At 41.3% G+C, this 12,344-nt stretch overlaps 1 protein-coding gene across 1 annotated transcript; it reads right to left on the bottom strand.

Annotated features, from left to right (window-relative positions):
- Positions 1-3,839: 3,839 nt before the first annotated feature.
- On the bottom strand, positions 3,840-12,070 carry MANSC1 (MANSC domain containing 1). Its single transcript, XM_030961083.1, has 3 exons — positions 11,659-12,070; positions 10,702-10,842; positions 3,840-8,878 (listed from the first exon to the last, which is right to left on the bottom strand). The coding sequence occupies exons 1-3, from the start codon at positions 11,876-11,878 to the stop codon at positions 7,911-7,913; spliced, it is 1,329 nt and encodes a 442-aa protein (XP_030816943.1). The 5' UTR covers positions 11,879-12,070; the 3' UTR covers positions 3,840-7,910.
- Between the last annotated feature and the right edge of the window lie 274 nt (positions 12,071-12,344).

The raw sequence follows: 12,344 nt of genomic DNA on the forward strand, positions 1-12,344 counted from the left end.
GACACCTTGAATTGTGACATCATTGTCATCATCTTGCCACATTGCTTAGGTCATACAGTTTATAAAGAAAAATGTTTCATCCAACTCTTCCTCAAAACAAGGTTAGTTCTAATAAACGTGATAGAAGTGTCTGACACAGTTTATCCTATTCCAAGAGTGCAATGGATTCAATGGCATTCCTTCTTCAATGAATAGAGGACCAGATCATAGAATAATAAAGAATTTCTTCCTAATATTTGCATTCTTCCAGTTGGAAGCCATTCTCCCTTGTCCTACCACTAATGCCCTAGTGAAAAGCCCCTCTCCATCTGTAAGCTCCCTTCAGGCTCTAGAAGGCTTGAAGCCTCCTCTTCTCCAGGCTGAACAACCCCAACTCTCTCATTTGTGGCAGAGGTGCTCCAGCCCCTCACACATAGAGTTGCATTTCAGTACTATTTTATTATTCCCTCCAACTCTTCCCTCCCCCCTCAATACCCATCCTTTCTTTCCCATCTTCTCTACCAGAAGAGGTTGCCTGGTGCCCAGGATGAGAACTGCGTTTCTTTGTGGCTAAAAAAAAATCCTTGCAACAAAAACTTCACAGAGGAGAAGGTGCTTGAGTTCAGCAGCCCCTACAGACAAGCTAGTCTAACAGAAATCCAGCAATATCCCCACAGGGAAATATGAAATAAGATGACCTGGAAGGCTTGGGCATTTTCTTTGTGACTTTGGAGGAGCGTTTGGACTCCTGCTGGTGGTGCATTCAAGGTCAGGCTGTCTACCTAGTATCTCTTTTCTCCTCTCCCATCTCCCAGGGAGTTGAAAATAGCCTTGCCTGAGGATACCCTTCTTCAGCAGTCATGTTCTTTAGTGTGAACCATGCAGGATCCTGATTTTAATTTGGCACTGCCCACCACCAGACCACAGGGCAAGTCCAAGATTTTCCTTAGGAATATTTAGCTGTGGCTACATTTCAAAGCCATGTTACAAAAATGTCATTTGAGAAAGTTACTGTTCTAAAATTTGTAAAGTGCTTTAATGCTACGTTGATACAGTGAAAACATCCTTTTAAAAGAGCTCACATTTCAGGCTGACAGACACCAAAACACTATTTTGTTTTAGCTTGCTCAGCTTTTCAAAACCAGTCAGCATCTGGGCTCTATTAACCATAACGTGCGTGCCTTTTAAGCAACAACAATTTAAGAATATTTCCTTTTCAACCCCCTTTCAAACCCCTTCAGCATTTTGCAATATGCATAATATTTAAGAATTCTGCTTTGCACTGCAGCCTTTGAAGTTTAAAAATTAGTTTCTGGTAAAGCCTTGTACATTTTCTTGCACTCTTTTAGTCACAGGGATTAGTGACTAGAATTTATGCCTATGGTCAGGAAAGGTAAGTCACTGTGGCACAATAATTAGCAATCTTTCCTACAACAGTTTTCAATCTTTATGTATGTCTTGTGGTGTGACACACCATGTGTGTGCAGAGAAGAGCTCGTTTGCCACCTGCAGTAGCCACTTCTGGACTAAAGTGCTCTACCACAGAGTGCAGTGTATGGCAAGGAAAGAGACCCATCCCTCTTCATTCAGACTTTGTGAGGAAGAGCCATATTCATATTTCCTATTTGTATTTCATATTTATAGCTGTGTTCATGTTATATTTATGTTGATATTAATCTCATTATTTTTATGTTAATGTATAAATTAGTCTGCAGTTCAGCAAAGACACGCAGCGCCTCAAGAATACGGGTCTGGAGCATCAACCATGGTATCTCTTCAGGGGTCTTGTTTTTATGAGCTGTTAGTCAAGCTCTCAAAATAGGCTAGAAAACCATGCTGAGTTCCTCAGAGCAGGAAAGATTGCCCTCTAATGGTTAATCTCTAGGTTTAATGTCTGCAATGTTTTATGAAGTGCTTCTCTTCTACGTGATTTGTAAGGTAAGGCCACAAAAATGCAAGATGTTGGAACGATTTATTACTTCTAGGAAAACCCAAATCTTTCTTATACTCTCAATTGATTAATAAATTAATTATTAAAAACAAAGATGAAGGCATATTCTTGGTAACATTTTCATTAAACTACCATTAGCCAGGGTCTCTCAGAGGAAGAAGGATGCCTCTGATAATTCAGAACTATTACTCATACTGGATTTGACAAATTTTATATTTCACTGTGGGCAATGTTTCAGGGTCTGAAAAAACAGCATGAAATATATCCAGTTTATTTCAGTATCATAAAAGTTATTGTGAATGCCCTAGAGATTGATGTTATTCTTGCAGGAGTAAACTTTAAGGAATAAAATTCTTAAGAAAGTCTTTAAATCAACTAATCACGAGGCATTGCCTGTTAAAACAGGGAGGCATGTGGGTCCTTAAGCTTGCACTGGCTGCATCTATAAAGGTTTCTGTGGCTTATGGCCTGTAACTCATTCTTCATGTGAAGAGGGGATAGAAGAGGCAATTTTACAGAGCTGAAGTGTCATTCACTGCCTTTCCATTTTCATCAGTTCTTTGAATAATTTCCTTGCAGTGTAGATTTCAATAAATGCTCCTCCAATATAGCTGGCAACTAAATGTAGATAAATGACAAAGTAATGTTCAGAGAAAGTAAGACCCAGTTCCCAAATATATTTATTTAAAAAGTAGTGGCTACTATGAAGACTTTATTGAAAGATAATATATTTTGGAATAATTAGATTATATTTTCTCCTTTCAAGAAGAAACAGTGATTAGACTGAGGTTACCCAATCCATTCCTCATCCTTCCTTTTTCTACCCTCTCTCTAGTCAAAACCACAAAGACAGTATTTGGTCACATGGATCTTTGCATAAAAGACAGGGAATTGTGTCTGAATAGCCCTGGCTCATAAAGCTCCTTCCAATGCCTTTTTCAGTGTCAGAGCTTTGCAGTTAATGCAACTTCTACTATTTTTTTCCTTATTTCAATTGTGAAAAATCTAATACCTTTACAACCATTTGAAAAGGGCTTACACAGAGCAAAATCCCCATTTAATCTCAGCATATTAAGAAATCTTTTTTTTTTTAACAATACATTTAAAGTGCTATTTTCCCAAAACACTTTTTGCTTTCAAGATTATCAAAGCTCTAAGTGTTGAAAGCAACTATGATTTAGAGTCCTATCTTCATTGTGGTTTAAGAATCTTGGCACTTTAACAGGAAGAAACAGCTAGTGTATGTGTGGCCTAAGGTACACTGTAGCAGTAAATAATTCAGTATAGCAAAAGGTGTTCCAGTCACCACAGTTAAAAACCCAAAGCAATGGGAACCACAGACCAAAACCACTTACAGATAGGAGACAAAAATGTTTGCAGACACTTGGCCTTGTCGAATTTCTGACTCTGACATTTCTGGTTTAGGCACCCATTGCTTTCACCCTGTGCACCCCAGACACTACAGCAGACTCCTTGCCATTACATGGGAGACCTAAAAAGCCTTTCCAAGAAAAGAGAGTAAAATGAGTCAGCTTTGGCTAAGCCAAGAGCTGGTTCCAACTGATGCTGGCTTTAGCTGTACAAGCCCACTGTTGGGCGGAAAGGTTTGCAGGCTTCTGCAGCATGCACAAATTATCTGATTACTACTCCTGGATATTATTGGTGTGACAGAATTTTCAATTTTCGTCGTCAATTTTCTATTAAAACAAAGTGAACCAAAAAGAAAAAGGATCAGAACAGCTTGAACATGGCATATCTAAACTCTTGCCACTTACAAAAATGACATTTTATAGGCTGGAAGGAGAGGAGGAAGAGAAAAAGAGAAAAGAAGTAATACACGGCCCTCACACCTTTTTTTTTTAATTAAGTGAGCCAATATACAGGAAAGAGTGATACAGCATAGTTGTACTGAAGCTTAAAAATACTTTTATACATTTTTTATAATACCAAACACACAGGTGACAAAGAGCAGCAGTTTTATGCTTTGTGCTTTGACATCCTCAAGAAGTGTAGAGACCTAAAAGAAAAAAAGCAAATTTAGACTGTGAGATTGGGTGTAGGCTTTCTGAAGAGGAAGGAAGATGTTCACTATATCCTAGCCCTTCAGGGGACATACCTATCAAGACACTGGGAAAGCATCTGGGAACAGCATGTACACTCCTGAAGGGATGTGCAAGACCTCAAGGATGAGGGGATGCAGCTATCCCACAACTACCAATGAACAGGAATTCACTGAGAATTAATGTAGAGAAGTGCATTAGCTGTATGAGAGGATGAGTAATGCACAGGGAGAGCACAGCTGTCTAGGCCCATTTCAGGAGGGTGACAGAAAGAAGTCTACAGGAGCAGAGCTCTCTGTGTGATGGGACACTGCCTGGGGACTGCAGACTGCAGCACTGGCACTTTATACTCCACGTTTTTATCAGCATGGAGTGTGGGATCAAAGCATGTCATCAGATTCAAATCCACTAAGATGGCTTTGCAGGAGGCAGGAAAACAGTTTTGAAACTGCCTTCTCACATAATTCTCTTTTTTCATGGCTTTATTTCCTTGTTTGTTGGGTTTTGTTAGTTGGTTAGTAACTTACTTGAAATAATCCTGAGTGTAAGCATTTCCTGCTCCTACAGGAGTTAAAATGAACTGAAGCATTATTTGCAGAGAACACACCATGCTGAGTTTGCTGCCCTTTGAGGTAGGGACTTTGCACCCTTCTCATCCATCTCAAACAGAGCTATAATTTATTTCTTTACAATTGTTTGCAGTGGTTACAAAATTTGGGCTATTTGCTTTATTGTACAATACCACAAGACAGTTTTGTTCATGACAGTCTATATTTACACACCTTGTGTTTGCTCAGCACTGTAAAGCAACAACAGGAAAACAAGCATCTACAGGATGTATGACACTCTCCAGGTGACAAAAGTCAATCAGCTTTTGGCCTGCTGCCATAACAGAACTGGTTATGGCCAGAAAGAGCCACCCCAATGTGAGACTTGTCATCATAGCATGGTGATTAATGATCCACTTCCATGTGTGGTGCACAGTGAAGACCACAGGAGATGTCAGTGGAAAAACAGAAGAGTGCACAGAAGTTTTAATGTTGGAAAGCATAACAAACTGGATGGACTTTTTTAGTTACTTTGTCTTGTTCCTTTTTGAGTCATAATGCAAAAGCATTATCTAGGCAAATAAATAAGCTCCAAAAATGCATATAATAAAGCATCATAGTCAAAAGAATGATGATGGGAAATCTCTCTCTTTCTCTGTTAAATGGAAATGCCAATACATGACTAATAATGCAACCTGATTCAATGTTATTAAAATAGAGAATATGCTTAGTTTTGTTGTCTTCTACATTATATGATGCAGTAAAAAGTTTTAATAATGTGTGCAGATAATCCTCCACCCAAACCCTTTCAATAAACAAAAACCTTTCCTATAAAACCTTTCTGCAATGAAATAGCCATCATTTGGGAAGTTAAAAAAAAATCTAACTAAAACTTTTTTAAATCATCAAAAATCCTCATAACTTGTCAATTCTATTTAATAAACTGTTGTTGCCCTCTAGTGTTCAAACACAGCTTGAATAGGCCCCTCCAGAAAGATCCAGACTGGTCAGCTGTTAGTTCTTAATCCAACATGACATATGAAAGGGAAAAATAATAGTTAAAAAATATTTCAATACACCTGCCTGATACCTTGTTTTCTTACAGGAGCATAAAAGATCTTTCATGTAACAACTTCTAAAGTTGTTTGTTTTATTCAAATGTTGTGAAAGGCCACTGAGGTCAGCACCCTCACCAAATGAGGCATGGTGCCTGAGCACCTCTCAGCTTTACCTCTGCCATTCCCTGTGCTGGGTGTGCACTGCTGACTGGGCTGGAAGGCAGCTCCTAATGACATGGAACACACTGAGTAACCAGAGAGTGCTTTGGGTTGGAAGGGATCTTAAGGATCAGCTCATTCCAACCCTTGGCTATGGGCAGGGACACCTTCCACTATCCCAGGCTGCTCCAAGCCCTGTCAACCCGAGCCCTGGGCACTTCCAGGGATGGGGCAGCCACAGCTTCTCTGGGCACCCTGTGCCAGGGCCTCAGCACCCTCACAGGAAACAATTTCTTCTCAGTATCTAATCTAAACCTTCTCTCTTTAATTTAAAGCTATTCCCCCTTGTCCTATCACTGCATGTCCTTGAAAAATGCCCCTCTGCAGATGAATATATTACTTGTGCTCTGAACAACCCTGAGATACATCTGCAGGTTTCTCTTGAATATTTTGCTACTGTACTGTAACCATATCGATTAATACCAACCACCTTTCCCTCCAACAAATTATTTATTGCAGCAGAAATGCACAGTGAGCATTCAGGGGTTGTTCTCAGCACCTCTCCTGCTGTGATGACTCCAGCAACATAGAAAGCTTCTCATGAAGTTTGCAGTTCTTATGAGAGAAAATTATGGTGAACCTCAGATCTGCATCTGCACTTTTACAGCTAGGACTAGCACTTATCATTCTGTGAACTCATTTCCCAAAAATGGAAAATTTCCTCCCTGTTATGTTCCTTGACCAGAAACCTCTGAAAATAGCTATTAAAATAAAAAGGAAAAAAAAATTAAGTTTAACAAAGCACAGTCAAAAAACAAGCTGATAAATTTTAGGTACATTTCTAAATTTGAGGTACATTTCTTCTGTAATTTTGTTCACTTTTAAGAGGTTATCCAGATTACTTTTCTTTTAACCATTGTCATACTTAAACAATGTAGCATACCAGCTGCTTTTATATATATATAAAGCAATTTGCAGCCTCCATATAGTAAGAATTCAAGTTCTTGACACAAGGAACACTGACTTTTCTTTGATCTCTGAATAATGGAATTTTCAGAGAATTTTCTGCATTTAGTTATTTAGAGCTTTCAGAAAACTTGCCTTGAGGCCATTTTTTGGATCACACCTGCTTCCCACCACACTAAGCTCGACAGATCTAAAGATCTCTTGGATGTGAGTCAAATTTCATATTTTGTAATAGAATTGTTTCCTTGCATTCATGAGGCACCTTTCCTTCTCTGCTGTGACATTTGTTGTCGATCATGCCACCTGACACGAACACTTTGAAATCCAGCCTTTCATTCTAAAACCAGGTTTAGACTGACTGCACATGAAAGGAAATTTAAATAATGTGAACTGGAAGTTGTGTGGTAGTAGATGCTCCCACTTACTCTCCCTGTTGAAGAGTCAGGAAAACATAAAATCATAGAGTTGTTTAGGTTGGAAAAAAACTCGAATATCAAGATAACTGTTACTAAACAGCCATGCTAATTACCAGTCACATGAAGGGGATGCTAGAAATGAAGAGGGTGTGCTTTGAGAGCACTCACATTTGCAGTATGTGGTTTTAAGGATACCTGTGATGTGTGCAGAAGAAGAACTTTAAAGATATGTATATAACCATAAACTATATTTAGATAAAGAAAATTAAATTATGCCATATGTAATATAATTTTTTCCTGTTTGTACCTAAAACCATTTGGATGCAAAGCTCTATTACTAAGTATTCCTTTAAAGCTACAAATAGGGTAAATAGGATTGCACCAGCATTTGGTGCAAATAGCATTGAAAACACCCATGTGCTGCACAGGTACTCAATTTATTAGGTGTACTTCAATTTCACTAATCTTGTCACAGTACAGATTAAGCTCATGAAATGCCTTTTCTCCTTAAATATAAGACCTTCTTAGCTTAACTTGGATTTAGATGTTTACTCTCAGGATTTAGGAATAAATCAAAAATGACAGACATTATAGTTCAGCACAGACAGAGCATTCCTTCTCACCACCAAACCCATCTCCTGTCTCCTGCTTTCCCATTAGAGCCCAAAAAAAGGAATCCATCCTCTTCTGAGATTTCAATATCTACTGTTCCATTTCAGAGCTCTCCTCTCAAAAGTGAGAGATGCTCCCCAAAATTTTATTCCCTCTCCCAGTCAGACATCAGCATAAATCCCATTGATCAAATAATCCAGCCTTGTGTAATGCCTCTTCTGAAGAGATTCGTGGATTTTCTTCCCTGTCAGCACAATAACTAGCAACAAGAACATCACCCCAAAAAACAAAGCTGCTACAAGGCTGCTTTTTTCCCCCAGCTGAAAGACATCTTTCCCTTTCAGAACGCCTTCTGACAGGGAGCTTTCTGAGTCAGATGGGTCATAACCCTGAAGGTCATTTTGGGAAGATGCAGGGGAATCGCTGGACAGAATGAAACCTGGAAAAGAGAGCAGGGTCACATGGCTGGTATCATTGGAGGAGACAGCTGTTGGCTCAGGAGCCATGGCTGGAGTCCTTAGCCTTGACAGAGCAGTAGCAGATCCAGAATTCGTGGTCACCTGCACGGTTGTAGAAGGAGAAGCAGAATTTGTGGGCTTGGAAAGAGGAACATGAGTAACAGCGATGCTGGTGGCAGGGACAGCAGGTTTAGCTGCAGTGGCTGCAGCAGGTGGAGAGGCACCTGTGGTTGGTTTGTCAGCACCAGGATGCAGAGAGGTTGTAAGAGACTCCAGCTGGGCAGTGCCTGTTGGCAGAGCAGCAAGAGAAGCAGTGCTGGTTTCAGGGACACCTGCCTGAGCAGTGATGAGGAAGGAAGCACTGGGGTTTCCAACTGGAGCAGCAGAAGGAGTCCTTGGTGGCACATTAATTCCCTGCTGCCTTGAGATGGGGTCTAAGCTCTCAGATTCATTTGCTCTTTGAGATTCAGGAGAAACTGTATGAAGTTCCATGTTGGCCAAATGCTTGCCTATATGGTTCAGGAGTTCAGATGCCTGATGAAGGACAGACTGCTCCAAACTGGCAGTGTGATTCTGATGGATATCCTGACTGTGAGAAATAAAGGTTCCAGCATCCAAAGGCAAAGAATACTCATTTGAAGAAAAGTTCACAGTTTTGATGGATTTATCCTCTGGAAACAGAAATACTCATATTTAATGATGACATCTATTTTTGACCAATGTAGGCATACTCTATTTGTATTTCTTAGAAATATTTATGTAAGGGAGCTCTAAGAGAGAATGACTAATAAAAATTCCTTTCTTTAAAACATGCACAGTGACATTTAAATTCTATGTCATAAAAGCTGTCAGCCTCAAGCCTACTCACATAACAGTGTTCTGTGCAGAAATACCATACAAATAATAATCCTAAAAGCTACATGATTTTACTGTATTTTTTCAACAGTATTTACCTGATTTACAGGTATTATAAAAAGTATTTGGCTGAGCATGAGCTGTTGGAAAGACAGGCTAATTGTCAATTCATATTATATATAATTTTATAATTTTATTTATAAAATTATAGAAATATATCTAATATTTTCATTATAACCATTCAGCTGCTGCACAGAATATTTAAAAGAGAACATGCTCTCAAGTAGTTCTGACTCTCACTCATGTCTTTTTAATATTGAAACAAAAAGGTTTTTTAAATGCACTGGAATTGAAAAAAATAAAGTATCTTTTCCCCTTTCAGATTGGTTTTCAGTGTAACCACATACAGATTCTCATATGAAAGAACAAAGTTTGAAACATTTGTTGCTACCGACACTGCTCAGGTGCTACCTTTGAAAACTTACCAGGAACATTAAACAAGCTAGCATAATCTTTCCACAATTAAATGCTCGCAGAAGATCAAGTCTCCAAAAAGAAAAAGACGTGTTAAATGCAATCACATTGTTCACTCAGCATTGCATTACAAAGAAGTGTTAAATGCAATCACTTTGTTCACTCAGCATTGCATTACATGCCGAACAAAAGCACAAGCATGATTTCATTTCTTGCTTCTTTGTTTGAAACCCCGATGTTCTTTTAGGGGATACAGAGCTGGAGGGAAGTGTAATTTTAGTAATAGCTTTACAGAAATGCAGTTCATTTGTAGCACATTGCTTTTGCATGATTCCTGTGAGACTGCCCTTGCACAAAAATACTTGGTAACATTACATGAGTAATCTTTCTGTATATCATACTGTTGCTCCTTGCATAGTTCCTCTTGGAAAAGTTCTCTTTTCCAGCAAAAGTTTGGTCTCTCAAGCAGCCCTACAGAAACCACCTTGGCAGGACAGTCTGATTATCAGTTTCTTATGTGAGCTGTTCAAGCAGGTCTGGTGCAAGTCAATGTCAATCAACAAGTAGGCCTTGCTGTTAAAAAAAAACCAGCACAGATCAGAGAGCAAGAAATTCCTGCGTGCGCAGCCCACATGCCATAAAGCTTTGAGTTTAGAAAGTTTGCTTCTGCACTTCAGGCTCCCTAACTGAATGCAGAAAATAATGATTATTTATTATTATTGCCAATTATTCATCAGTGTAGCATGGGTCCTTTAAATACGCAGCTGGCCACAAAGGCATGGTATTTCCATTGGTTTTCATGATACTTTTCAGTATTATGTACAGGAAATTTTCCTTCCTGACTATATCTAGATGGAAGCAGCTTCTTTTTGTTTTCAGCAAGGACAAATTATGACGATTTCTGAATCTAATGTGAAGGAATATTGTAAGGGTTGGGACATTATTCCAAGCTGGAAGCTGGGCCCACAAAGGAGCTCACCACACACCTACCCATCCATCCTCCACAACAAAAAAGAGCAATATTTTTAAATCATAATGCTTGGCTTAGAACACTTTACTAAAAATATGACCCCCCAAACAGTTCCTGGTCTCTACTGAAAGTTCACAGGTGCAAAAGTCATTTTGCAATGTGGTGTGGGGGCTGATGGCTCTCACTATTATTTACCTGTAGTTATCTTGTAGCTCACAAGTCCTGTTGCAGGTTTCATTGGACAAGCCTCAGTGCTAGGACAGTAAAACAAGTAGCAGTTTGGATGTGTACTTGTTCTTGCAGCATAAAAAATAATCAAATTACACTTCTTGTCTCCTGCAAAACAAAGTAAATACCTGTTTCAGCAGTAAGAACTTTTATAGCAGTATGGTAATGAGATCTAGCTTGTTAACTTTTGCTCATGTGAGTAAAACTACTAACACATAACATTCCTACAGGAAAAAACCGCCAAGGACTGCAGAAGAATGGCCCAGGGCCAAAATATGAAAGGTCACACCTTCCTTTTCCTGTACAAATAACGTTGGGGAAATCATGAGTCTAATCTCTCATCCTCCCCTCACGCATACCGCACTGGCACCACTTTATACAACAATTGCTCGCTTAAAAATCCTGATAAATCTGAAAACCTCCTTGATATACTCATGGGGAAGAAAATTATTTAGACATTTTTCCTTATTACATCCCAGGAATCGATTGGCTAGTTGCTGCTTCGGGGGGTCACCCTCACCACTGCCATTTCTACTTGCTGCTCTACCTCCTGCTACTCTAAGAGCTTGATTCAAACCAGCTGTCTCAGAGGAGAATGAGCATTCTCATTTTTGGCTAAAATTAAATACAGTGCAAAATGTCAGGTAGTTTTAGTGCATTTACTAAACACAGCTTACACACCTTCGGGGTTCAGGATTTGGGATTGACGCTGTTTCTGTGATGCAACTATTTTCCTGAACACTATAGGGTCTTGCCTTAAGATCTAACATCTACTGGCAAAAGAAGGTAGCAGCCGCCCGCTGGAACTAAGCGCAGCCTGAATGAGAAGGTAAATTCCGTGCTGAATAGGGAGAACACCGCCCCGCGAGCCCAAACTCCAGAATTATCCAGCCAAGCGGTGGCGGAGAAGGAGGCCGAGGTTACCTGCGAGCCGGTGCCCCGAGCAGCAGGCGCGGACACACGCACCCGCGCTGGGGACGCGCAGCGGCTCCGCGCCCCGGACGCCGCGGGGCAGCGACAGGTCTATATCGATGATGGAATTCTCCATCTTCTCCGCCGAGCACTCCTGGCTCAGCGCCGGCCCGGCCATCAGGCAGGCGATCAGCAGCAGGCGAACCGGCCAGCGGCTGCCCCCGCGGGACATGGTGACCCGGGCCGGTCCCCGCGGGGCTCCTCCGGGATTGGCGGCCAGCGGCAGCCGGGGGAGCCGCGCCGAGGGGGCTCCGCTGCTCCCGGGGCGGGCCCGCGTTCCTGGGACACCTCCGGGCTACCCCTGCCCGCAGCGCGGGGTCGGGAAGGCAGCGGCGGAGCCGGGCCCGGCTCGGGGGAACCGCGGCTGTCCCGGCACGTCCGGGAGGAGGGGCCGGGGGAGGCGGGCCCGGGACGCCTGCTGCCCTTCTCCTCCTGGAATTCCGGCTTACCTACCTACCTACCTGCCTTCCTCCAGCCTTCCAGCCCGCCCTCCTCCTCCTCCTGGAATTCCTGCTTACCTACCCACCTGCCTTCCTCCTGCCTTCCAGCCCGCCCTCCTCCTCTCTTGCTTCCTTTGCACCTGGAATTCCTGCTTACCTACCTACCTGCCTTCCTCCTGCCTTCCAGCCCGCCCTCCT

Source organism: Camarhynchus parvulus, chromosome 1A, assembly GCF_901933205.1.
Source record: "Camarhynchus parvulus chromosome 1A, STF_HiC, whole genome shotgun sequence".
Lineage (NCBI taxonomy): Eukaryota > Metazoa > Chordata > Aves > Passeriformes > Thraupidae > Camarhynchus > Camarhynchus parvulus.

Coding starts and splice junctions, on each gene's coding strand:
- MANSC1 (XM_030961083.1), bottom strand. CDS start 11,878: ATGTCCCGCGGGGGCAGCCGCTGGCCGGTTCGCCTGCTGCTGATCGCC. Junction 10,843..11,658: donor CTCGGGGCACCGGCTCGCAG/GTAACCTCGGCC, acceptor TTTGTTTTGCAG/GAGACAAGAAGTGTAATTTG. Junction 8,879..10,701: donor GAGCTACAAGATAACTACAG/GTAAATAATAGT, acceptor TTCTGTTTCCAG/AGGATAAATCCATCAAAACT.